The sequence below is a fragment of the Leucoraja erinacea genome, chromosome 8, assembly GCF_028641065.1.
Source record: "Leucoraja erinacea ecotype New England chromosome 8, Leri_hhj_1, whole genome shotgun sequence".
NCBI lineage: Eukaryota > Metazoa > Chordata > Chondrichthyes > Rajiformes > Rajidae > Leucoraja > Leucoraja erinaceus.
The window spans coordinates 36189022-36216311 of NC_073384.1; the positions used below are offsets into that span (position 1 = coordinate 36189022).

Sequence of the window (27290 nt, forward strand, 5' to 3'; positions counted from 1 at the left end):
GGTCCTTTTCACAAAGGCAGGCAGTGACTAGTGGGGTACCGCAAGGCTCAGTGCTGGGACCCCAGCTATTTACAATATATATTAATGATCTGGATGAGGGAATTGAAGGCAATATCCCCAAGTTTGCGGATGACACTAAGCTGGGGGGCAGTGTTAGCTGTGAGGAGGATGCTAGGAGACTGCAAGGTGACTTGGATAGGCTGGGTGAGTGGGCAAATGTTTCACAGATGCAGTATAATGTAGATAAATGTGAGGTTATCCATTTTGGTGGCAAAAACAGGAAAGCAGACTATTATCTAAATGGTGGCCGACTAGGAAAAGGGGAGATGCAGCGAGACCTGGGTGTCATGGTACACCAGTCATTGAAAGTAGGCATGCAGGTGCAGCAGGCAGTGAAGAAAGCGAATGGCATGTTAGCTTTCATAGCAAAAGGATTTGAGTATAGGAGCAGGGAGGTTCTACTGCAGTTGTACAGGGTCTTGGTGAGACCACACCTGGAGTATTGCGTACAGTTTTGGTCTCCAAATCTGAGGAAGGACATTATTGCCATAGAGGGAGTGCAGAGAAGGTTCACCAGACTGATTCCTGGGATGTCAGGACTGTCTTATGAAGAAAGACTGGATAGACTTGGTTTATACTCTCTAGAATTTAGGAGATTGAGAGGGGATCTTATAGAAACTTACAAAATTCTTAAGGGGTTGGACAGGCTAGATGCAGGAAGATTGCTCCCGATGTTGGGGAAGTCCAGGACAAGGGGTCACAGCTTAAGGATAAGGGGGAAATCCTTTAAAACCGAGATGAGAAGAACTTGTTTCACACAGAGTGGTGAATCTCTGGAACTCTCTGCCGCAGAGGGTAGTCGAGGCCAGTTCATTGGCTATATTTAAGAGGGAGTTAGATGTGGCCCTTGTGGCTAAGGGGATCAGAGGGTATGGAGAGAAGGCAGGTACGGGATACTGAGTTGGATGATCAGCCATGATCATATTGAATGGCGGTGCAGGCTCGAAGGGCCGAATGGCCTACTCCTGCACCTAATTTCTATGTTTCTATGTTTTCTATGGGTTCATAAGTCCCAGGCTACGGATACTTACAACAAAAATGAGTGTAACTACCTACCCTTGACATTAAACTGGATTACCATTGCTGAGACCCGCCAACCATCAACATGAGGGAGTGGGGAGCAGGTGGGGATGTCACCATTGCCCAGAAGCTCAATTGGATAGGACTGGCACTGAAGATATAATAGTGGATATAAGAATTGACAATGTATGGATGACGTTAAAGGGAAGGAGAGTACTGGAGAGGTTACGGAAGTCTCCAGAAGTAATAAGACAGAAAGTTTTACGAAGGGATAGGAGAGTAAAGCCAGATAAAGTTTGGACCGATGTGAGAAGAGGGGTGGTGAATGCCAAATTAAAGGTGTTATATTTGAATGGACGTAGTATACGGAACAAAGTGGATGAATTTATAGCACAGCTAGAAATTGGTAGGTTGTGGGCATTATGGAGACATGGCTCAGAAAGGATCTGAGCTGAGAGCTGTATATCCACAGTCGCACGTGCTATCGAAAAGACAGACATGTGGGCAGAAAGGGTGGGGTAGATCTTTTGGCAAGGATTGAAATTCAGTCGTAAGCAAGGGTTAACATAGGATCAGAAAATGTAGAATCTTTGTGTGTAGAGGTGAGAAACTGCAAGAGTACAAATACCCGGGTGGGAGATATTTACAGGCATCCAAACAGTGGCCAGGAAGTAGGGTGCAAGTTACATCACGAGATATAATCGGCATGTAAGAAAGGCAATGTTACAGTGGTCATAGGGGATTTCAATGTGCAAGTAGACGGGAAAAATCAGATTGAGCCTACCAGGGAAAAGGCAATTCTGGATTTGATATTTGATTAGGGAGTTCAAGGTAAAGGAACCACTAGGAGGTCGTGACCATAATATAAAATTCAACCTGCAATTTGAGAGGGAGAAGATGAAATTGGATATGTTGGTATTTCTTTTGAGCAAAGGTGAGTGACTACAGAAGCATGGGGAGGAGCTGGCTAAAGTTGATTGGAAATGGACCCTAGCAGGAATGACGGTGGAATGGTGATGGCAGGAATTTCTGGGAACAATTCGGAAGATCCAGGATCTTTTCATTCCAAAGAGGAAGGAAGATTCTAACGGGAGAATGAAGCAACCATGGCTGACAAGAGAAGGAAAAGACAACATAAAATTAAAAGAGAAAGCATGTAACAATGCAAAGATTAGTGGGAAGCAGAACGAAAGGGGAGCTTTTTAAAAAAAAACCCAACAGAAAGTAACTAAAAAGACAATAAGGGGAGAAAAGATTCTCTCATGAATCTTGACATTACCCAAAACCAAACCCGCTTGATGTACCACTGTAAATATTCTTTCCCTCCTGTAGATCATAGTAATTTGGAAAGACTCCATGCCAGCCATCTACGTTATCCCACTTTTCCGTCCACTCCCTACGCTCTAGAAGTCATTTACAGTGGCCAATTAATCAGAAAGCATTTGATAAGGTGCCACACATTAGGCTGCTTGGGAAGATGAAAGCCCACGATATCAAAGGGCGGATACTAGCATGGATAGCAAGTTGGCTGGATGGCAGAAGCCAAATAGTGGCAATAAAGGGAGCTTTTTCTGGTTGGCTGCCAGTGATTAGTGGAGTTCCGCAACAGTCGGTGCTGGGGCCACTACTGTTCACGTTGTATATTAATGATTTGGACGAGGGGATTGAAGGCTTTGTGGCAAAGTTTGCAGATGATACGAAATTAGGTGGAAGGGCAGGTAGTGTAGAGAAAGCAGGGACTCTGCAGAAGGACTTGGACAGGTTGGGAGAGTAGGCAGAGAAGTGGCAGATAGAATATAGTGTAGCAAAGTCGAATCTGCAAGTCGAATCGGTAGTAAAGAAAACTAACTCAATGCTTACATTTGTTTCAAGAGGGCTGGTATACAAAAACAGAGATGTAATGTTGAGGCTCTAAGGCATTGGTAAGGCTGCATTTGGAATATTGTGAGCAATTTTGGGCATCATATCTAAGGAAGGATGTGCTGGGTCTGGAGAGGGCCCAGAGGAGGTTTACAAGATTGATCCCAGGAATGAGTAGGTTAACCTATGAGCGTTTGTCGCCACTGGGCCTGTAATGAGGGGGGACCTCACTTCTCTGTGGATTGTCACCTTGTCGTGGTGGAGAAGCTTGTGTGGTCGTGAGATCCTGAGAGCGATGCCGTCTGGAGCTATGCACCTGGTAGGGTCACCCATGGCGGTAAGGTTAAGGGGGAAGTCTCTGACAAAGAGCAATCCAACCAAGACTTCAACGGTGGAACAGGCGGAGGATGATGGCTGAATATAATGCATCACAATGGCTGGGAAGGTGGATGAAGGCTGCAGCAGAAAAGGGTCTCCGGTCATCTTGGATTCCATGCCACTGGTTTCTGACCCAGAATTGTCAAGGACAAGTATGTTGGCTGTCTGTGCACCAGATTCCCCACGTTAAACAAAGTCACGCACAGGCGTCCTCCAGGACAGGACAGTCATACTCATTTCGAGTGACCACCGATGATGATGATGAGAACAAACTTGGATAGAGTGGATGTGGAGAGGATGTTTCCACTAGTGGGAGAGTCAAGGACTAGTCATAGCCTCAGAGTTAAAGGACATTCTTTTAGGAGAAATTTCTTTAGTCAGAGGGTGGTTAATCTGTGGAATTCTTTGCCACAGAAGCCTGCGGAGGCTGTCAGTGGATGTTTTTAAGGCAGATAGATAGATTCTTGATTAGTACAGGTGTCAGAGGTAATGGGGAGAAGGCAGGAGAATGGGGTTAGGAAGGAGAAATACATCAGCCGCAATTGAATGGCAAAGTAGATGATGATGGGTCTACTATTCCTTATGCACCTTATGACCTGATGACCTAACCCAGTGTTTCTTAAACTATTTCAATGTCATTCACCCTTGAGTCTTTTATCGCAAAATGTCATTCTCCCTCGACTAAATTTTCTTGTTTTTTGGTAATTTTCGTCTTATTCTCCTTTGTGTATAATTTTATATATAATTTATTTTGTCACATGAGCAAAAAACATAAATTAACTCATTCACCCCAAAATAATTTAATTCACCCTTGTATGAACCATTCACCAGTTTAAGAAGCACTAATCTAACCGACAAACCTTTATGTCCCTACTCCCATTGATGAACAGTAAAGCTTTAAAGATCAGATTGTTTCAATTACCTTTTTGTGTAATCTTTTTTGTAAACCAACATATGCTGTTCCTTGTGTGTACAGTTTCAATTACCTGTTGTTTAGCAACGTAGCCCTGGGACCCAGCCATCGAGATGTGCTCCACTGTTTGTGAATGCGTGCATGAGTTATCCGCAGTGCTACCTGCATTGGAAGACTGAACACCTAAAAAACATGAGAGGCTATCATTAATACTGTATCAGTGAACTCACATTGATGCATCAGGAAATTAATGTTCTTATATCAAAGGGAAGTTGACAAATTAAGCTATTAACAATAAACTGCAACTTTTGACCCTGGGGTATGCAATCAAAGAAAGGTTTTTACAACTTTTGAGTGTGAAAAGCTAACTCCTCCATTCCCTGGCCTCCGACAGGTAATGTGCTCTTTCCAATATGCTTGACTTGGAGTAACAATCTAATGTAAGTCCACTGGGACAATGTTCTTAAAGTCATGGACGGAAGTAATATCACCAATAGATCAATGTAGCATATTCAGGGATGCTAAAGTCAATTTGAGCAGGTTTAGTTTAGTTTAATTTAGTTTAGTTTAGAGATACAGTGTGGAAACAGCCTCTTCGGCCCGACAAGTCCAACCAGCGATCACCGTACACTAGCACTATCCTACACACTATGGACAATTTACAATTTTATAGATGCCAAATAACCTACAAACCTGTACATCTTTGGAATGTGGCAGCACCGGAGAAAATCTACAGAGTCATAGGGAGAGCGTACAAACACCATACAGCAACACCCCTGGTCAGGATCGATCCCAGGTCACTGGCACTGTCAGGTAGTAACTCAACCACTGCGCTACTGTGCTCTAGTTCTCTTTACCTGCAAACACCAGGATCCTGGCCAGGTCAGATTCTAGATATCCAGTGGCAAAAGACTCATCCCCTTGCATCCAAAAGCCTTTCCACTATCTACAAAGCCCGGGGCAGTAACATGATGGAATTCTCTCCATTTGTATAGTTTGAACAACACTCAAGAAGGTTGAAACCATCCAGGACAGAGCAGCATGTTTGATCGGTTATCCCGTCCACCACCCTTATCTCTAATTTCCTCCATCGCGGCAGATTGTGGCTGCAGTGTGTACCAACAATAAATGAACAGTGTTACACCCAATGGCTACACTGTTCCTATGTTTGGTGTGAGGAAGATGGATGTGAGTATTTGAGATGGCCAACTCAATCTGCTCAAACTTTCAATGAAAGCGTCTAATCCACACCCTTGGTTTTCCCACCAGATACTCATAGGACTCCCTTAAAGCCAAACTAAAATTAAATTAAAATTAGAATTTGAAGAAATCTTACCCCTTGCACATCGAGCAGAGTTTGCTCTTTGGAACACATTTTGATTTAAGCTTGATGTGTGTAACTTCCCCTCAAGTCCTCTTTGATGATTTGATGTGGGCCGTTGAAAACTCTGAAAGAGATCAGTCTAACATGATTTAAAGTGCAAGCGTGTCATGCTATAAAGACATTCTACATTTGAGGTATCTCCAATTTCCTCTTAATATTTCTTAGATTTCTTAATATGGTCTTAATATTTGTTTCCATTCTGCCACACCAAATTGTCCCCCAGTTAAGAGAGCAAGCAAGAAATCAATTAGAATCAAGCCATACAGCATGGAAGTAGGCCCTTTGGCCCAACTTGACCATGTTGACCAAAATGCCCCATCTATGCTAGTTCCCACCTGCCTGTGTTTGGCCCATATCCCTCTAAACCTGTTCTATCCATGTACAAGTCCAAATGTCTTAAATGTTGTCGCAGCGGTAGAGTTGCTGCTTTATAGCGTCAGAGACCCGGGTTTGGTCCTGACTATGGGTGCTATCTGTACAGAGTTTGTACGTTCTCCCTATGACCGCGTGCGTTTTCTCCAGGTGCTCCTGTTACCTCCCACATACCAAAGATGTGCAGGTTTGCAGGTTAATTGGCTTCTGTAAATTGCCCCTAGTGTGTATGATAGAACCAGGGTGATAATTGGTCGGCACAGACTTGGTGGGCTGAAGGGCCTATTTCCCTGCTGTAAACTAAACTAAACCAAACATTGGGTGGTTCTGATGGTACTGACCAGCTTCGGGTCAGTTGTTGATCTATCCTGAAAGGGTGTCTTCCGTCCAGTCGGTGTGGCACTTCTGCTTCTTAAATGGCTGGGAGGCCTCTCCTGGATTTCTTGCATTTGCCTTTTTTGCACTTCAGCCATCCTCAACATTTCTTCTGAAACCTGTGATACATGCAAATTATGTTCAGTTTCTTGTCAAAAGATGAGTTTTACTTAACCTAAATTATTTTTATGAGTCATTTCACACAATTTGGAGGACCATCTTTGTTAAAAGCCAATATTCAGAGTTTAGAATTTTATGGTGAAACCAACAGGTAAAATTCAGCAGGGGTAAAAATGAGCCATGACGCTAGCATAATGCTTGTACATCAAAGAGATGTTTTCATGAGGCAAAACTGCACGTTTCTCAGGCTTTTGACCCCCGATTACCTGTTGTTCCTAAAATATGTATAAAAATAAAATATTTGTTGTGTTTGGTTTTTCTCGAGTAGATTAGCTCATATGGATGGGAACAATGCCACTGACGGCTGTGGAGGCCACCAATGGATATTTTTAAGGTCAGGATTGTTAGATTCTTGATGTAAGGGGTTGTGGGGAGGGCAGGAGAATGGAGTTGAGAGGGAAAGATTTTATGGGCCGAATGGCCTAATTCTGCTCCTATAACTTATGAACAAGTGCAGACAAAACAGTTGCCTGGAAATTGGATCAATTTGTGGGTTTGTACAATGCATTTTGAACATAAAAAAGTTTTTGTCTGATTTTAAATATTTATGTTTATTTCTTGTTAAGGGCCTGTCCCATTGTACGAGGTAATTCAAGAGTTCTCCCGAGTTCTCCCCAGATTCGAGCTTGTGTAATGTTCATTGGTATCATTTAAAAATAAATTGGATTCATTGGTATCATTTAAAAATAAATTGGATAGGCATATGGATGAGAAGGGAATGGAGGGTTATGGTATGAGTGCAGGCAGGTGGGACTAAGGGGAAATAAAATTTGTTCGGCACGGACTTGTAGGGCCGAGATGGCCTGTTTCCGTGCTGTAATTGTTATATGGTTATATGGTTAATGTATGTAGGAGCTCGTGGATGTCACGTAGCGGCTCGTACGAGTGACGGTAGGTACTCGGGAAATCCGGTAAACTCGTGACGTTTTTTCAACACTGTGAAAAATGTCCATGAGTAAAAAAATACTCGTGATGAAAAAATTGTTACTTTTTACGCGTACGAGCCCCTACGTATCCGCTACGTACATTACACAAGCTCGAATCAGGGGAGAACTTGGGAGAACTCTTGAATTACCTCGTACAGTGGTACAGGCCCTTTAGGCTCTTCCATTGGAAAATTGAACTGGGCACTCCCTTTTGTGATTCACCCCAAGACATGTTTCACTTTCTTGTTGAGATCTCTTTAAAATCGTTGATGCAGCAGCTGGCTGTGTTGAAAACAGCAGCTTGTTTATAGCGTCATCTATGAGTACTGTGTTTACAGATCTGTTATGCTGCTGCAAGTTAAGCACTCTTAACTGTAACATACCACCATTTACTACAGAATTGTTACAGTATAAACTGAAGTAATATATTGTTTTGAATTCCCCACAAAGTAATATCCAAGTAAGGTGCGGGCGGCACAGTGACGCAGCAGTAGAGTTGCTGCCACAAAGCACCAGAGCTCTGGGTTTAACCCTAACTAGGGATGCTGTCTATATGGAGATTGCATGTAACCCCTGTGCCCGCGTGGGTTTTCTCCAGTTGCTCAGATTTCCTCCCATATTGCAAAGACGTACAGGTTTGTAGGGTTAATTGGCCCTCTGTAAATTGTCGCTAGTGTGTAGGATAGAACGAGTGTAGGGGTGATCACTGTTCGACGTGGACTCAGTGGGCTGAGGAGCCGATTCCATACTGTATCTCAAAACAAAACTAAACTAAACTAAGAATTAATGAAGCCAGAAAGAACTGAAAATAATACCTTCAGTTCAGTATTCACTGGGGTCTGACTTCTTTCAAGAGGCATTCTCCTTCCAGTTGGAGTTGTACTACAGCTTCCATGGCTCTGTTGAGTTGTTTGTGACGTACCTCTAATAATGGCATCGGCCACCTGCACATGATTGGAGGTGATACATTGAAATATATACACACACACACACAAACACACACACCACCGATTTTCGGCAACTAATGGTCCGGCACCTCTGGACAAAATAATGAGAGCACACTTGAAATTCATAGGTGGTTCCTCGGCCAGGTGAGGGTGATGAATCTCGACCTGACTGTAACCGGCATATCCATTCACATAGCCGACTTCCACGGCCAATCAACGGGTCAAATTTGTTACCTGAGGCCTGTACTCTGGAACTTTGGCCTGGCCAGAGCCGGCAGATCCATTCCCATAGTCGACCTCCGAGGCCGACATTGAGGGCCTGTATCTCAGCCCCATGGCAGCTGAGGCGGACCGTTCTGGTGCCATTGGACTCCGTGACCTCTGTTGGACCGGCAAAACGGATAATCCAAAAAGGCACCAAAATCAAGGGTGCTGGAAAATCAGTGGTGGACCTGAACTAATAGTACAATGTGAAATAGGGTGAAAGATATATATGAAAATTAACATGGATGTGGTTCAGTGGGTATAATTGGCTTGCTCTTGAGCTGTCATTTACTGCAATTCCATATAATCAGACTGAAAGTCCTTCCTTGGGATCCGGCCAATATTTATCCTCAACCAACACCTAAAACAAATTCACAAACTGCTGGGGTAACTTTGCTAGTCAGGCAGCATCTGTGGAGAACATGGATAGGTGACATTAGGGACTTTTCTTCAGACTGATTGGTGGGGGGGGGGGGGGGGGGGGGGGGGGGGGGGGGGGGTAGAAAGCGGGAAGAGAGGAGGGGCAGGACAATGCCTGGTATGTAATAGGTTGATACGGGAGTTGGACAAAGGCCAGAGATGAAAGATAGAAGGTGTGAAACAAAAGATTTGTTTTTCCAGCACTTTGTGTCTTTTTTTGGTAAACCAGCCTTGCATTTCCTTGCATCCACCCCAATGTAAATTATCTGGTTGTCAATGTACAGGGGATTCCTGGATTATATAAGATGTGATTTACAGAAATCTGACTTTACACAAGTTCTCGCATAAATGTTTTAAGAATTTTTCAAGACAGGAAGTTAGTTATATAAATGCAAACATCTTTAGGAGTTACAGAATAGGGATAGTAGCTAGTTAACTCAAAAGATAATAAGATTTCAAAACAAACCATTTACATGTAACCACATACAGTAATCAAACGGATATTACAGTGTCTCTAAGAACGCAGCTGCTAGTTCACCGCTGGAGGTCACCTAGGAGGTTTGCTTTGAAAATTGAGAAGGCAATCACGTCTATTGACACTTGTAATATACTTCATCAAACAAGGTCACATCCATTGATACTCTAAGACTATCGAAACTAGCCATTGGATGTGGGGCATTCTGATTCTGTACCATCATAATTAGACAAGGGAAGACAATTAAAACAAATGTTCATGATAATTGACCCTCATTAAAGTTTATTCATTTCTGACTTACTGAAGGATCAGTTTGATTGATTGATTGAAAGATACGGCACGGAAACAGGCCATTCAGCCCCCTGCATTCATGCCAACCATCAATCACCCGTTCACACTAGATATATGTTATCCCACTTTTCCAGCCACTCCGTACACACTAGGGGCAATTTATAGAGGCCAATTAACCTACAAACCCACACATCTTTGGGTTGTGGGAGTAAACCGGACCACCTGGAGGAAACCCACGCAGTCATAGGGAGAACATGCATACTCCGGACACTCAGCACCTGAGCTCAGGATCGAACCTGGATCTCTGGTGCTGTGTTAATGGACTGTTCCCAGGAATGGAATCATTTGGTAACTGAGGAACTGCCTCTATTGTTTTTTTTTGGATCTTGATATCTGTCTTATACTTTATATCATCTGAGGGGCATATTATACAAGTATGAATTTTGTTTTTCTTTTTGATCGTACCAAACACTTTACAATAATGTAGAAAGAAATATCATTCACCTTTTATCTCCAGAGACGTTGCCTGACCCATTGAGTTATTCTGGCACTTTGTGTCTAACTTTAAATTAATGGTTTGTTCTGGAACTTTTAAACATGGTCTAGATATAACAAAATTCCTACCAGTGTTTTAAACTTGCTGCTGATTAGGCTGGGAGTCTCATTTCTTTTTACAGACTCCTGCTGATGACATTCAACAACCTTCAGCTCATCTCGCAGTTCAAAGTTTTCTTTGGTCAATGAATCAATCTTGTTGTGAAGGCAGTTGTGTGCAAGAGACCATTTCGATTAGTTTTTTTTTAAGTCTTCCTGGAGCTGGCCAAGTTGCTTTTTCAAGAACTAATAAAAGCAGAGGGGGGGGGAATGGATTGTGTTAATAATAAATGCTAAGCACAGAGTCTTTCACACAGGGTAGGGGAATCAAGAACCAGAGAACATAGGTTTAAGGCGAAAGGGGAAAAATGTAATAGTAACCTGATGGGCAACATTTTTACTCAGAGGGTGGTGGGTATATGGAACAATCTGCCAGGTTGAGGCAGGTACTTAAAAAAACATTTTAAAGACAATTGGGCATTTGCATGGATAGGAAAGGGTTAGAAGGATATGGGCAAAATCCAGGCAAATGGGACTAGCTAAGATGGGAATCTTGGTCAGTATGGCGAGTGGGAGAAAACGCCATGGCTACGCTTGGCCAGCCGACCCTGCAACGCCGCCTGGGCAGCAGGCCTTCATGGTCAGGTCAAGAAACCTGCACTTACAAAACTGGGACTTGAAAATGGCAACATACTGACGACTGTATACTGCCTACTTGCACTGTGAGATGGTTACTACTGCTATACTCCACTGCACTCTCCCCCCCCCCCCGATGTCAGAGTCAAGTGCAGTGGTGTTAGGCCCCGCTCCAGGAGATTCGACCCCGCAACTCGGGCGGGAGAAGTCGCCATTTGCAGGAGCCCCGAAAAGCGGTCCGGGTCCAGATCCGCGGGCTCCCGGTGCCCCGTCCCCAGACCTGTCGTTGGAGCTCGTATCAGCAGCAGCAGCGGCAGCGGCAGCAGCAGCAGCAGCGGCAGCGCAGCGCTCCTCCACCGCTCCACCCGCTCCGGTCTCGGCCAGCTCCGCGGGAGGTGAGTCGGCACCAGACTTCCTGTTGGAGGCCGCTCCTCGTTGCGGCCCCAACGAGAGTTTGTCCCACCACCCCCCCCCCCCATAACACACAACACATAAAAAAGCCAGCATAATGGCTAAGATGTTATCCCCCAGCAGCAAGCCCCCATGTATCTAAGTGCTTATGTATAGTGAAACGTACTGAGCTGTATAGAAACATGAATTTCACTGTACCTCGGTACATGTGACAAATAAAGAACCATTGAACCATTGATTGTGTCGGGCTGAAGGGCCTGTTTCCTTGCTGTATGATTCTATTTACTTTCAAAAGTAAATCAAATAATGCTCAATCTGAAGTCTGATTGTTTATGGAAGAGACATTTGTCTGTTGTCATTGGCACCAAGCCCTTTCAAAGCTTATCGCTGCTGTGTGCAATCATTGGGTTCAATAGATCTGGATGCTCAGAGGTGGGTACATCCTCTGTATGAATACAAAAAAAAGCTGAATCATTGAACTAATTTTCACTTCTTCACATAAGCGGAGGTGTATTATTCACCCATGAGCGGTGAAGTATTCACGCATGAATGGGGTGGCACAGTGATGCAGTAGTAGAGTTGCTACCTTATAGCGCAAGAGACCTGGGTTTGATCTGACTATGGGCACTGCCTGTGTGTGGAGTTTGTACATTCTCCCTGTGACTGTGTGCGTTTTCTCCAGGTGCTCCGGTTTCCTCCAACACTCTGAAGACATACAGGTTTGGCTTCGGTAAAATTGTCCCTAGTGTGTAGGATAGTGTTAGTGTATGGGTGATCACTTGTCGGTGTGGACTCGGTGAGCAGAAGGGCCAGCATCCTTGCTGTATCTCTAAAGTCCAGTACAATCAGGTATCAATTGATTGAAATGAAAGATGCAGCATGGAAACGGGCCCTTCTCCACATCGAATACAGGCTGACCATCGATCATCTGTCCACAGTTGTTCTATGTTATCCCACTATCTCATCCACTCCTCGCAAACTGGGGATCATTTACTGAGGACAATTAACCTACGAACCCGCACGTTTCCGGGATGTGGGAGGAAAACAGAGCACCCGCAGGAACCCCCGCAGTCACAGGGAAAACGTGCAATCTCCACACAGAGAGTACCCGAGGTCAGGATCGAACCTGGATCTCTGGTGCTGTGAGGCAGCGGCTCCACTAGCTGTGCCACTGGGCCGCCAAAATAATAACATAAAATGTACGTTTGTGAAGCTCTTCTATCCAAGTATTTTAGATTGTGAAATTGTAAAAGGAAAGCTGAGTAAAAAATGGACGATTCTCATCTAAAGAAAACTAGTGTTTTAATATGCTGAGGAATTTATAACACTATATAACCATTATATGGTTATATAGTGTTATAAATTCCTCAGCATATTAAAACATCAATGCATCTTCCTTACGCTGCTTTAAATAATTCTAAAATATGATGGTGCACTATGTGATTTAAAGCCTACCATATTATTTCAACACAGCAGACATTATTGAAAAGGTCTGATTCAATTTCTCACAGTTGCCAGCATTTGGTCACCCAGCTGAAACATAATGCAGGCACACACATATTACAGTAGCAATGTCTTTCCAGCTAAAAGGACACAGTGCTGGAGTAACTCAGCAGTTCAGGCAGCATCTCTGGAGAACATGGATAGGTGATGTTTCGGGTCGTTACCCATCTTCAGACCCTTAGGCTCCAACCCAAAATGTCCCATCTCCATGTTCTCCAGCACTTTGTGTCCTTTTGTGTTTGCCAACAATTGCAGTTCCTTGTTTCTACAGTGTCTTGGCTTTCCGACTACTGGTCAATGCTATATACTTGCAGAGGGCTGCACCAGAGGGTTGGAACCTTTCTCCCCAAATATAGTGAGATGGAGCTGGAGAGGATGATGGATCACATCACCTGTAAGAGGAATGCCCATGGTGTCAAGGAAACCCGGTGGGCCACATATAGACAACACAGACAGGAGGTTGACATCTTCTCAAGGTAGCATTGCTTGCATTGCTGAACCACGTCACAAAAGATAACACAACTTCACAAGGTGGGTCATAGTGAGTCGCAACTTAATTCTTCTTCTTCACATCTATGGTTCTGGCCCTTACCTCCATTCACAACCAGCAAAGCTTTTTCCAGCAATGTGTTCATTCTCTCCCTCGGATTGTTGTCTATCCTGTTTCCCTTTCCGCTGCGTCCTTCCCTTCGTGTCCCTGCTGGATAACATTTGCCTTTGTAGGCTTCTCTGCCTTCCCCCACCATCTTTCTCTTATTGTGTGCCATGCTCTTAATTCTTAGAAACATAGAAAAATAGGTGCAGGAGTAGTCCATTCGGCCCTTCGAGCCAGCACCGCCATTCAATATGATCATGGCTGATCATCTAAAATCAGTAACCCGTTCCTGCTTTTTCCCCATATTCATGTTTCATTTAGCCCTAAGAGCTAAATCTCACTCCCTCTTGAAAACATCCAGTGAATTGGCCTCCACTGCCTTCTGTGGCAGAGAATTCCACAGATTCACAACTCTCTGCGTGAAAAAGTTTTTCCTCATCTCAGTCCTAAATGGCATACCCTTTATTCTTAAACTGTGACCCCTGGTTCTGGACTCCCCCAACATCAGGAACATTTTTCATGCATCTAGCCTGTCCAATTCTTTAAGAATGTTATATGTTTCTATAAGATCTCCCCTCATCCTTCAAAACTCCAGTGAATACAAGCCTAGTCTTTTCAATCTTTCCTCATATGACAGTCCCGCCATCCCAGGGTTCAACCTGGTGAACCTACGCTGCACTGCCTCAATCACAAGGATGTCCTTCCTCAAATTACGAGACCAAAATTGCACACAATACTCCAGGTGCGGTCTCATCAGAGCCCAGTACAACTGCTGTAGGTCCTCCTTGCTCCTAAACTCAAATCCTCTCGCAATGAAGGCCAACATGCCATTAGCTTTCTTCACTGCTTGCAGTACCTGCATGCTTACTTTCAGTGACTGACATCCAGGTCTCGTTACACCTCCCCATTTCCTAATCTGACACCATTCAGATAATAATCTGCCTTCCTGTTCTTGCTACCAAAGTGTATAACCTCATATTTATCCACATTATACTGCACCTGCCATGCATCTGCCCACTCACCCAACCTATCCAAGTCACCTTGTAACCTCACAACATCCTCCTCTCAGCTCACACTGCCACCCAGTTTTGTGTAATCCGCACCTTGTGGCATCTTGACTCTTCCCAAACATTCACTCAAGTAAACTCACCTCCATTTCTTCATGGTCTCTCTTATCAGAAGCACCATTGGTTTGTGAGTTTTTTTCAGACACCATTCTCTCTTCGTTTAACTTCTTCAGTTCCTCCTTCTTGTACACTTCTAGTCGAACGATCTTTTCAGTCTTCTCATGTTCAAACTGATCCATTCGTTTTCTAGAAAGAACAATTCACATACTTTGGTTACAAAACCGTCACAGGGAGAGTTGTTGAGTCATAGAGTCATACAACTTCGGAACAGGCCCTACAGTCCAACTCGCTAATGCCGACCAACATGTTCCATCTACACTAGTCCCATCTGTCTGCTTTTGGACCATAACCCTCTAAACCTACCTTATCCATGTACCTGTCTACATTTTTATTAAGTGCAATAGTACCTCTCAACAACCTCCGTAACTTGTTCCGTATACTCACCACTCTGTGTGAAAAAATTACCCCTCAGGTTCCATTAAATTTTTCCCCCCCCCTCACCTTAAACCTATGTCCTCTGGTTCTCAATTCCCCTACTCTGGGCAAGAGACTCTCCACGTTTACCTGACCTATTCCTCAAATGATTATGTACACCTCTATAAGATCACCTTTCATCTTCCTGTGTTCCAAGGAACAAAGCCCTACCTGCTCAACCTCTCCATGTTACTCAGTCCCTCGAGTCCTGGCATTATCTTGGTAAATCTTCTCTGAACTCTTTCAAGCTTGACAATATATTTCCTATAACATAGTGGCCAAAACTGAACACAATACTATAAATGTGGCCTCACCAACATCTTATATAACTGTAGCATGACCTCCCAACTTCTATACTCAATACTCTGACTGATGAAGGGCAATGTGCCAAAAGCTTTCTTGACCACCCTATCCACCTGACACCACTTTCAAAGAACTAAGTATCTGCATTTCCAGATCCTACTGATCCATATCACTCCTCAGAGATCTACCATTCATCATGTCCAGGCTCACAGGAGAGGATGAAACCAAAGGGGATCCAGATTAGCTTATTTTGGTCAGCATCAGTGTCAAAGTCAAGCCAATTCCATCATTGACACTGCACACTTTCCTGCATGGTGTGGCATATTCTGAGCCTCTTCACACCAGGGACATAAAGTCTAGGCTGACCTAACACGGAGAAACACTACACAACTGGACTCACTGTCTTTCATTAAATCAAAATCCTCATGTTAATTTTTAAAATTCATAGCCGGCACAATATTGGGGGAAAAATCTACAAAGATGGCTACATTTAAAGGACCGGTCCTTTGTAACACCATGTGGATGTTATCAACTATCTTCTGGTGAGGGTGAGGAGTTGTTTGAAAAGCAATGTTTGGCCATTGATTATTTCACTTCAATCAGTGCATAGTGAAATAAAATATTTATTCCTGTATACTCAGACTTATCAACAGAGGTGCTTCTGAACAATACATGAATCAAATTCACCTGAGATTTTCCATGGCTATCGCTTGTTTCTCCTTTAGTTTGGCTAAGGCTGTATTTTCTGCTTTAAATTGAACAATATCCGTTTCGAGTTGTAGAAGTTTGTCTTGGAGTTGTCTTGACTGCGCATCTTCTGTAAGATTTAAAACAATATAAAACTAGTTTAAAACCAACATACTTTTGGTGAAGCACAAATGATTTATTGGTTCCTGTTTCTCATTTTTATTTGAAGAATATTCATCATAAGATATAAAAACAAAACAATATATTTGTATTTGATATAAACCTTTGGCAAACCTCCACTGTGGGCGAATAATGAGTTATAGCGTAATATGTTTTCATTATAAGGATGGGCACAGTTAATCAGAAATAGAAGGCATTGCAGGGAGTAGGTGCTGGTGTAAGAATTTTAACTGCTGGGTGTTCAAGTTTCCTCTCACATCCCAAAGATAGAAACATAGAAACATAGAAAATAGGTGCAGGAGTAGGCCATTCGGCCCTTCGAGCCTGCACCGCCATTCAATATGATCATGGCTGATCATCCAACTCAGTATCCTGTACCTGCCTTCTCTCCATACCCCCTGATCCCTTTAGCCACAAGGGCCACATCTAACTCCCTCTTAAATATAGCCAAAGAACTGGCCTCAACTACCTTCTGTGGCAGAGAATTCCAGAGATTCACCACTCTCTGTGTGAAAAAAGCTTTCCTCATCTTGGTCCTAAAAGATTTCCCCCTTATCCTTAACCTGTGACCCCTTGTTCTGGACTTCCCCAACATCGGGAACAATCTTCCTGCATCTAGCCTGTCCAACCCCTTAAGAATTTTGTAAGTTTCTATAAGATCCCTCCTCAATCTTCTAAATTCTAGCGAGTACAAACCGAGTCTATCCAGTCTTTCTTCATATGAAAATGAACATGAAAGATGTGATGGGCCATAAGCTCATAAGATATTGGAACAGAATTAGGCCATTTGGCCCTTCGAGTATCCTCCGCCATTAGATCATGGCTGATCTACAGTATTTTGTCCTCTCAACCCCATTCTCCTGCTTTCCCCCTGTAACTTTTAATGTCATCACTGATCAATCTCCACTTTAAAAATACCCTATGATTTGGCCTTCACAGCCATTGGTGCCAATGAATTCCACAGAATCACCATACTCTGATTGAAGATATTTAACCTCATCCCCTTTCTAAAGGAACGTACTTTCATTCTGAGGCTGTGCCCTATGGTCCTAGACTCGCCCACCACTGGAAACATCCTCTCCACATCCACTTTATATATGAGAATTGTAAGTTACCCTTTAGTGTAGATAATATGCAAATGATTCAAAGTGAAATTATAAATTCTCACAGCATGGAAACCTACCCTTCGGGCCAATATGCCCAAGCTGTTAGTGGATGGCGATGCTCAGGCGATGCTCGAGCCTACAGTTCAGGTCAGGCGATGCTCGAGCCTACAGTTCATCCAGGGCTAACCTGAAGAGGGGCATCAGGAAGGCCAAGCACTGCCATAAGCTCAGGATTGAGGAGCACTTCAACAACAACTCCGACCCCCGACGCATGTGGCAAGGCATCCAGGCCATCACGGACTACAGACCCTCCAACATCACCCCCACATCCAGCAACGCCTCCTTCCTTGAGGAGCTTAATCACTTCTATGGCCGCTTCGACAGGGACAATCTAGAGACAGCCATCAAGGCTGTGCTACCTGCCGATCACCAACCCCTCACACTCACCCCCTACGACGTGTACGTGGCACTGAGTAGGACTAATGCACGTAAGGCTGCTGGCCCTGACGGCATCCCCGGGCGCGTGCTCAGTGCCTGTGCTGCACAGCTGACAGACGTCTGGACTGACATCTTCAACCTGTCACTTGCCCAAGCAGTTGTCCCCACTTGCCTTAAAGCCACCTCCATCGTGCCAGTGCCAAAACACTCAACTGCGGCAAGCCTCAACGACTTCCGCCCAGTTGCACTTACCCCCATCATCACCAAGTGCTTCGAGAGGCTGGTCCTGGCACACCTCAAAAGCTGCCTATCCCCCACACTGGATCCCTATCAGTTTGCCTACCGCAAGAACAGGAGTACGGAGGATGCCATCTCAACGGCACTTCACTCCGCCGTCTCCCACCTCGACAACAGAGACACTTATGTAAGAATGCTGTTCATCGATTACAGCTCAGCATTCAACACCATTATTCCATCAAAACTGATCACCAAACTCGGTAACCTGGGCATCGACCCCTCCCTCTGCAACTGGATACTGGACTTTCTAACCAACAGACCCCAGTCTGTGAGGTTAGACACGCACACCTCTTCAACCCTCACCCTGAACACCGGCGTTCCTCAGGGCTGTGTGCTGAGCCCCCTCCTCTACTCCCTCTTCACCTATGACTGCACACCTGTACATCGTTCTAACACCATCATCAAGTATGCAGATAATACAACGGTGATTGGCCTCATCAGCAACAACGATGAGCTGGCCTACAGGGAGGAGGTCCAGCACTTAGCAGCATGGTGCGCTGACAACGACCTGGCCCTTAACTCCAAGAAGACCAAGGAGCTCATTGTAGACTTCAGGAAGTCCAGAGGCGGCACGCACACCCCCATCCACATTAACGGGACGGAGGTGGAACGTGTTTCTTGTAGCTTCAGGTTCCTGGGAGTCAACATCTCCGATGACCTCTCTTGGACCCACAATACCTCTACTCTGATCAAGAAGGCTCATCAGCGTCTCTTCTTCCTGAGGAGACTGAAGAAGGTCCATCTGTCTCCTCAGATCCTGGTGAACTTCTACCGCTGCACCATCGAGAGCATCCTTACCAACTGCATCACAGTATGGTATGGCAACTGCTCTGTCTCCGACCGGAAGGCATTGCAGAGGGTGGTGAAAATTGCCCAACGCATCACCGGTTCCACGCTCCCCTCCATTGAGTCTGTCCAAAGCAAGCGCTGTCTGCGGAGGGCGCTCAGCATCGCCAAGGACTGCTCTCACCCCAACCATGGACTGTTTACCCTCCTACCATCCGGGAGGTGCTACAGGTCTCTCCGTTGCCGAACCAGCAGGTCGAGGAACAGCTTCTTTCCGGCGGCTGTCACTCTACTCAACAACGTACCTCGGTGACTGCCAATCACCACCCCCCCTCCCCCCCCGGACACTTATTATTTTTTTTAATTCAAATCGTTTGCTATGTCGCTCTTCAAGGGAGATGCTAAATGCATTTCGTTGTCTCTGTACTGTACACTGACAATGACAATTAAAATTGAATCTGAATCTGAATCTGAATCTGAATCGGATGGGCATGTTAGAGTATGTCGTAGGGAAGTAGGAAGGGGCCAAATGGGACTGATGGAATTTCTTGTTGAAGCTGGCATAGATGCAATACACTTTAAGACTGCAAAATAACTTTTCATCTTACTAAAATAAAGAATCTGAGACTTGCGGTTCTTTAGTATTTGGATACAAATTCAAATCACTTAATATTTTTGTACATTTAGACAACTTGTTTAGAGATACAGCATGGAAACACGCTCTTTGCCCCACCAAGTCCACGCCGACCATCGATCAACCGTTCACACGGGGTTCTATGTTATCCCACTTTCTCATCATCTCCCTACACACCAGAGACAATTTACACAGGCCAATTAACCTTCAAACATGCACGTCTTTGGGATGTTGGAGGAAACTGGAGCATCCAGAGGGAAGACAGAATAGTGCCATTTCAGAGGCTTGTAAGTTGATGGAAGTTCAGGGAATAGAGGGATATGGATCGTGTGCAAGCAGGTGAGATCAGTTTAACTTGGCATCATGCTCTGCGCAAACATTGTGGGTCCAAAGCCCGTTCCTGTGCTGTGCCGTTCTATGTAATCCACGTGGTCACAGGGAGAACATGCAAACTCCACACAGACAGCATCCGAGGTCAGGAATGAGCCCAGGTCTCTGGCACTGTGAGGCAGCAGCTCTACCAGCTGCACCTTGAATGATTTAATTGCACGTACACATACCTTGAACATTTGCACTGTTTGTTTTCACCTGCTGGGAGAGATCTGAGGTTCTTGATATGTTTGGTTTACAATTAAGTGTTGGAGATAATTCCTGTGCAGTGAGAGGAGCAGAATCTTGCACCAGTTCAGAATCCATCGTCCCACAAATGTGATTTTTCACAAAACTACTACTATTTCTCTTTACAAAGTTTGACTTCCTTCTCATGGATTTGTTTTTATTCCTCGTCGACCTATTGTATTGGGAAGGATATCTTCTTGGTAAAGGAGATCTGAGTTCTGAACATTCACTTTCACTGCTACTAGTGCTGCTCACCACATTGCATTTCACGAGAGACATTCCGGGTGCAGGCTTACAACGTGTGAAATGTTGTGACATTTGAAATGTCACGCCCATTTCATCTACTCCACTTGGGGCATCACTTGCATAGTCAGCTTCATCAGATAAGTCCAAACTTTTGCCAACACAAACAGAATTGTGTGGTGTTTCACCAGTGGTTGGTTGCTGAGGCTGAGACTTGAGGCCATTGCTTTCAGGAGCTAAATCGTATACGCTAACATTAGCGTCCCTACAGTGTTGACTGTTGCTTTTTAAAAGACTGTCCATGCTGTGTTTATTACCTGCAAACGGCGCTAATCCTGTGTTCGCAAACCCATGAACGTTATGATCTTTGTTTTCCTGATGCCTAAAATTCCCACCGTGGCACAGTGGATTGTCAGAAATCACTTGAACTATTCTGTCATTTACTTTTTTAAAGCCAATGTTTGGGTTTTTCCAATCAAGTATCTTTCTGGGCTCTTTGATGTTAGCTAGGTTTTTATTCTGCTTCTTCTCCGACCACTTTTGGCATATCTCAGTACTCTGGTGTAAAGCTTGTGATTTGTAAGCACTAAGGTTTTCCAGCTGAGGTGTGTTATTGAAGGATGGCTGATCATTTGAAGATGCTTTGTGCTTTTTATCCACCTCTTGTCCTACTTCTTGGCCTTGGTTCTGCCTCTCCATATTTTCATGAGAAAAACTGCTACCTGTTTGATTCTGGGGTTGAGAACAAACTCTGGTCGATTGCTGTCTTTCGAGAATGTGCAAACTGAAATCTTTATTTGAATCTCTTCCTTGAAATTCCTCCACAGGAGGTAATACTTCTGTTTTGCCCTCCCGATCTGTTTGTTGATTTCCACCATTCCTATCATTCGAGTATTTGTGAGGAGATTCACCCTTGGTGGCCAATTCTGCCACATTTATGTCACTTTGGATGCCCTCGTCTGTACTATTCTTGATTTCGTCCAGCTTTTCCTTCTGCGCATGGTCCTTTTTCTTGCCGTTTGTGAGGGAGCTGCTGGTAGGAATAAACTTCTTTACTTTAGATGCTGCAAGGTCTGAACTACTACCTTGTTTTTTCAAAGAGAACTGTTTTTTAATCTGCAGCTTCTCGTTCTCGTTGAACGTGGGTAAGGAAAGCCGACGTTGGTTGCTGAAACTGACTTTTTGGGGAAATTGCTCCATGGATTCATGAGCTGGGTTCTTGTTTGGTTCCTTCAGAATATTTTCCTTATTCTTCTCAAATCGTGCAATCCCTTCCCCACGCTTTAGGAAAGACTTCTTTGGAGCCACCTTCACCTCATTTATCTCCTGTGGAACAATCAAAGATATTTATGTTTGCAATGGCTTCCAAGAAATGTTTGACTGTTTTCAAGAGCACGAGTGCTTAAATGACATGTAATCTGACAAACTGAACAAGGAAATTCTTAGTTGCAGCAGCATAATAGGTTTTTCTGGTTGGCTGCCTGTGACTAGTGGAGTTCTGCAGGGGTTGTTGCTGGGACCGCTACTCTTCATGTTGTATATTAATGATTTTGGATGAGGGGATTGAAAGCTTTGTGGCGACGTTTACAGATGATAGATGGAAGGGCAGGTAGTATAGCGAAAGTAGGGACCCTGCAGACTAACATGGACAGGTTGGGAGAGTGGGCAGAGAAGTGGCAGATGGAATACAGCATAGCAAAGTCATGCATTTTGGTAGCAGCAATAAAGGCGTGGTCTATTTTCTAAACGGGGAGATAATTCAGAAATCGGAGGTGCAATGAGACTTCGGAGTGCTGGTGCGGGATTCCCAAACAGTTCATTTGCAAGTTGAATCAGTAGTAAGGAAGGCAACCTCAAAGTTAGCATTTATTTCATGAGGACTAGAATACAAAAGCAGGGATGTAATGCTGAGGCTACATAAGGCACTGGTCAGATGCATTATTGTGAGCAATTTTGGACCCTATATCTGAGGAAGGACGTGCTGGCACTGGAGAGGGTCCAGAGGAGGTTTACAAGAATGATCCCAGGATTGAGTGGGTTTACATATTATGAGCGTTTGACAGCACTGGGCCTCTACTTGCTGGAGTTTAGATGAGGGGAGACCTCATTGAAACTTTTCGAATAGTGAAAGGATTGGATAGAGTGGATGTGGAGAGGCTGTTTCCAAGTCATCGCCTCAGAATTAACGGACATTCCTTTTGGAAGGAGTTGAGGAGCAATTGATTTAATCAGAGGGTGGTGAATCTGTGGAATTCATTGCCATAGAAGGCTGCGGAGGCTAAGTCAATAGATATTTTTAAGGCCGAGGTAGATAGATTCTTGATTAGTACAGGTGTCAGGGATTATGGGAAGAAGGCAGGTGAATGGGGTAAAGAGGGAAAAATAGATCAGCCATGTTTGAATGATGGGGTAGACTTGATGGGCCGAATGTCCTAATTCTGCTCCTATCACTTATGAACTTATGAAAGCTATATCAAAACGCTACCACAAACTTTATAGTCTCTCCATTCATTTTATCGTCATGCATCAGTTTGATAAAGGATCTCGACCCAAAACGGCACCTATTCCTTTTCTCAAGAGATGCAGCCTGACCTGCTGACTTACTCCGGCATTTTGTGTCAATCTTCTCCAGAGATGGTGCCAGACCTGCTGAATTACTCCAGCACTTTGTATCTTATCTTGTAAAAAGTTCAGATTCTGATCTTGCCTATAAGTGAAAATCTTTGCTCTATATCACCGCTCTCAAACCTTTTCATAATTTAAAGGCATTTTAAACATACCAGGAGAGTACTTTAGCAGGTGTAACCTTTATTAAATACTGCAAGATGTAGACAAATGTATTCCTCACCAGTCAGACTTCTCTTCTGCAGTACAAAGAGACTTGGCCAAACTGTTAAATCCCAATTTTACACTGCGGTCATATTACAGAATCAGGCCATTTAGTTCAAAAAGTTATTGCTCCACAAAAACTTCAGTTCTGGGACCTTCTGATTGGGCCAGCCTCTACAACTAGTGAAGTGCCACCTGCATTCACCACTGGCAATATTTATGTGTCATCCTTTAGCAGAGCTGCCTTTGTCAATTTATGCTCTGAAACTAGCCTGATGGTTGATCTGATCAGGGTCTTGTGTAACATATTTCCATGATATAGAGCAGTAGTGAAGAAAAAAAATCCACTCACAGATTTGGGCAGGCCATACATTATAATCTACTCCAATTTCCAAATAGACCCAGAAACACCTAAGTACGGGTGCAATCTGTACGGAGTTTGTACGTTCTCCCTGTGACTGCATGAGTTTTCTCCGGGTGCTCCAGTTTCATCCTACACCTCAAAGACGTACAGGTTTCAAGGTTAATTGGCTATAGTAAAATTGTCTCTAATATGTAGGATACTGTTACATGTATGTGGTGATTCCGTGCTATTTCTCAAAAATCTAAAGTCCAAAGAGATAAAACCTACGGCATGCAACATAATTTAGTAGCTCTCTTGAGGAAGTGGGTTGTGACATCTATATATACTGTTAAAAGTCTCATCTTGTATGTATGTATATGTGTGTGTGTGTATGCGTGTGTGTGTATGTGTCTTACTACCTTTGTCAAAACGGCACGCGCTAGTGCAGACATTTTCACAGATTATTAATCACATTAACCCCGTCGACAAAATAAACTGCTTCACTTCACATTTCATGCTATATTTCACAAGTTATAGCGTTTTAAACGGCAAACGTCCAACCCGCTTCAAGTGACGTCATGAAGGGGGAGTGAGCGGCCACCAGCTTCCAGTGACTTCAGGGGGAGGGCTGCATTTAAATTAACGTTCCACTTTTTCTGACCCGGGCTTCTACCCGCGAAGCCCCGGCTGGGGTTTTGAGGGAGAGGAGGGGGGAGGGAGGGTACTTGCCACTTCCACATTCCGTCTCTTGTCCCCTCCCTCCCCCTCTCTACCCCCTCCCTCGCACTCGCCCTCTCCCTGACTCGTTCCCCCTCCCAATCTCTCTCCCCCCTCCCTCTCTCTCTCTACACCCCCTCCTCTCTGCCCCTCTACACACCCCCTCTCTACCCCCTCTCCCCCCCCCTCCCTCTACCCTCCTCCCTCCACCACCCATCTCTATCTCCCTCTCTACCCCCCCCCCCCCTCTCGAGGGATTGAAGAGGAAGAGGAGGGAGTGCTAGGTGATGAGGAGAAAGCCGCGCCTGAGCAGTTGGGAGCCATGTGTGAGTGGTGGAATATTGCGTTGGGGGAACGTGTTGCATTGGGGGAATGGGTGAATGGTGGAATATTGCGTTGGGGGAGCACTGGGGTCTAGTATAAACGGGTCTGCACTTGGTCTAATATAAAATAAAATGGTACTTGGTAACATTGAAAAATAGCATGTATACCTGGAGATCTTGTTGGATTAGTTCTGAATCCACCTTAAGTATTTTTTCAACGAAATCTTCAAAAGTCTTTTGCTTTTCATCAATTCCTGGTCTGATAGGTCTAAAGACAACAGTAAATGTAGTTATATTTGTACTGTTTATTTTGGTCTATATTCTACTTATTTTAGATCTTTAATATGCTAAATTGCTGCCGATTTCTAGGATTATTGAAATAAAAACAGAAAACGCTGCAAATATTCAGCAGGTCAGGTAAAATTGGTGTAAAGAGAATTAGTTAATGTTTCAGATCAAAGATTCTTTGCTATAATTTATTAGGAGTACTAATTGTTCTGTCATTTATATTTTATCGAATTGAAAGAGTGGAGTGTGTTACCTATTGTTGGATAATTTAATGTTCATATGTTAAGGTTGTAAACTAGGGTGTAAGTGGACATACAAAGTGGCTACCAGAGGAGTAGGTCAGGGTATTGAAGAAAAATTGAAAGCGATGAATACTGAACTACTAGAGCACAAGAAGCGGAGAAGCAACAAAGTAGAGCAGCATACATAAGGAACAAAAAAGACACCAAGTGCTGGAGTAACTCAACGGATCAGGCAGCATCTCTGGAGAACATGGATGAGTGACGTTTATGGTCACGACGCTTCTTCAGACTTTTTTTTGTTAACCAGTCTCTGCAGTTCTTTGTGTCTACATTTTGACCAATTAGTCCTCACTGAAAAATATAATCTGGGTGAGATCAGTCCACGCCAACAAACGATCGCCCGTACACTAGTGTTTAAGAAGGAACTGCAAATGCTGGAACAATCGAAGATAGACAGAAATGCTGGAGAAACTCAGCGGTTGTCTACCCATACACTAGTTCTATGTTATTCCAGTTTCACATCCTACACATTAGGGGAAATTTACAGATTTACAGAACATACGAACCTGCACATCTTTGGAATGTAGGGGGAAATTAGAGCGCCAGAATAAAACCCACATGGTCACAAGGAGAACGTGCAAACTCCGCACAGACAGCACCCATGGTCAGGATCAAAACCGGGTCTCTGGCTCTGTGAAGCAGCAGCTCCACCATTGTGGTGCCCTGAGTGGCCTCTATTGTTGAAATACCCACACTAAGATTTATTCACTCTAAGTATCCATTGTCTAAACAATTTGTATTAATTTCCAAAGATTACTATGAATAGTCATCACGAGGCTTGAGTAAATGTTGGCATAGAAAACAACTGTGCCAAACAAGGAATACACCAAATTAGGTTACACAAGGAACTGCAGTTACCAAAAAAGACACAGTTCTGGAGCAACTCAGCGAATCAAGCAGCATCACTGGAGAACATGGATAGCTGATATTTCGGGTTGGGACTCTTCTGCAGACTCTTCAATCTGATGTTCTCTACAGATGCTGCCTGACCCACTGGGTGCACCTACTTATATGATTTTTAATTTATGATAAACATAAAGATTCAACGAAAAACAACTTCTACCTTTCCTCCAGTCTCCCCATTTTCTTGGAATTTCTTTTAATTCCAAATGGAGTGACAAGGCACGGATCTCCTCCTTGCACACCTTTCTCTTCGTTAATCGGAGAAAGATTTCCAGGGCAGTTTTCATCCTCCACGATACTCTCATCTAAAGAGATGGTGGATTTAATTAAAACATGTTTAATTGGTTCAAACGGAATATCACCTTTGGGTGTAATGTTTGAGCACTTGATGTCCTGCCAGAAAAAACAAATATGGATCCAAAGGCCCCCTGCAGGTTGAGTGTTATGTTATCTTTGGCTGGGGAGCACAGGTTGTGTTGATGCAATACTAGGGAAGGGAGGTAAGAATGTACCTAGTTGAAGAAATTTTTCTGATGAAATACAGGGAGAAATTTCACCTACACAGTCAACTTCACGCTAACCAGCCTTTTCTGTGTGACAAAAGGCATAAGAGAAGATAAGGAAGCAGAAAACAAAAATTGAAAAATTACACTTTAATTATCAAGGATTATGTGTTAAATGGATAAGAATATCACAAGTGGTTTTAATTTCTGCATAGTGTTAGCAACCAAAACAATTAATTCCCCCATAGCTGATATTATGTCTGCTAGTGAGTTTTGGAACAACTGAGGCTAATTCATGAGTTGTGGGTTTATTGTGGGTTTATGATCAAACACCAGCATTTTGGATACAGCTATAGAGACAATATATATATTGTAAATGTCTGGATTTCAAAATAGTGAAGTGATTACAATTTACTGAGCTACTAAGGAACTTTGGTGAGACATAGCAACACAGTGGTAGAGTTGCTGCCTTACAGCGCCAGAGACCCAGATTCGATCCCGACTACAGGTCCTGTCTGCATGGAGTTCGTACGTTCTCCCTATGCTGCGTGGGTTTCCTCCGGGTGCTCCAGTTTCCTCCCACAC

General features: G+C 43.9%; 2 protein-coding genes across 2 annotated transcripts in view; both read right to left on the reverse strand.

Moving 5' to 3' along the window:
- The window catches only part of si:ch211-140l13.3 (centromere protein J), a 28217-nt gene extending 17627 nt beyond the window's left edge, over nt 1-10590 (reverse strand). Inside the window, exons 1-5 of the mRNA XM_055639457.1 lie at nt 10490-10590; nt 8284-8412; nt 6329-6481; nt 5568-5679; nt 4305-4414 (exon numbers count right to left, since the gene is read on the reverse strand). Of these exons, the coding sequence (XP_055495432.1) occupies nt 4305-4414; nt 5568-5679; nt 6329-6481; nt 8284-8328 (420 nt within the window). The 5' untranslated portion in view covers nt 8329-8412; nt 10490-10590. The remainder of the gene's footprint in view (nt 1-4304; nt 4415-5567; nt 5680-6328; nt 6482-8283; nt 8413-10489) is intronic.
- LOC129699551 (centromere protein J-like) lies at nt 10583-26689 on the reverse strand. The gene is made up of 6 exons (XM_055639456.1): nt 26363-26689; nt 24878-24977; nt 20197-21823; nt 16196-16325; nt 14755-14917; nt 10583-10705 (listed from the first exon to the last, which is right to left on the reverse strand). Exons 1-6 carry the CDS (start codon nt 26380-26382, stop codon nt 10655-10657), a joined length of 2091 nt encoding a protein of 696 aa, XP_055495431.1. The 5' UTR covers nt 26383-26689; the 3' UTR covers nt 10583-10654.
- Between the last annotated feature and the right edge of the window lie 601 nt (nt 26690-27290).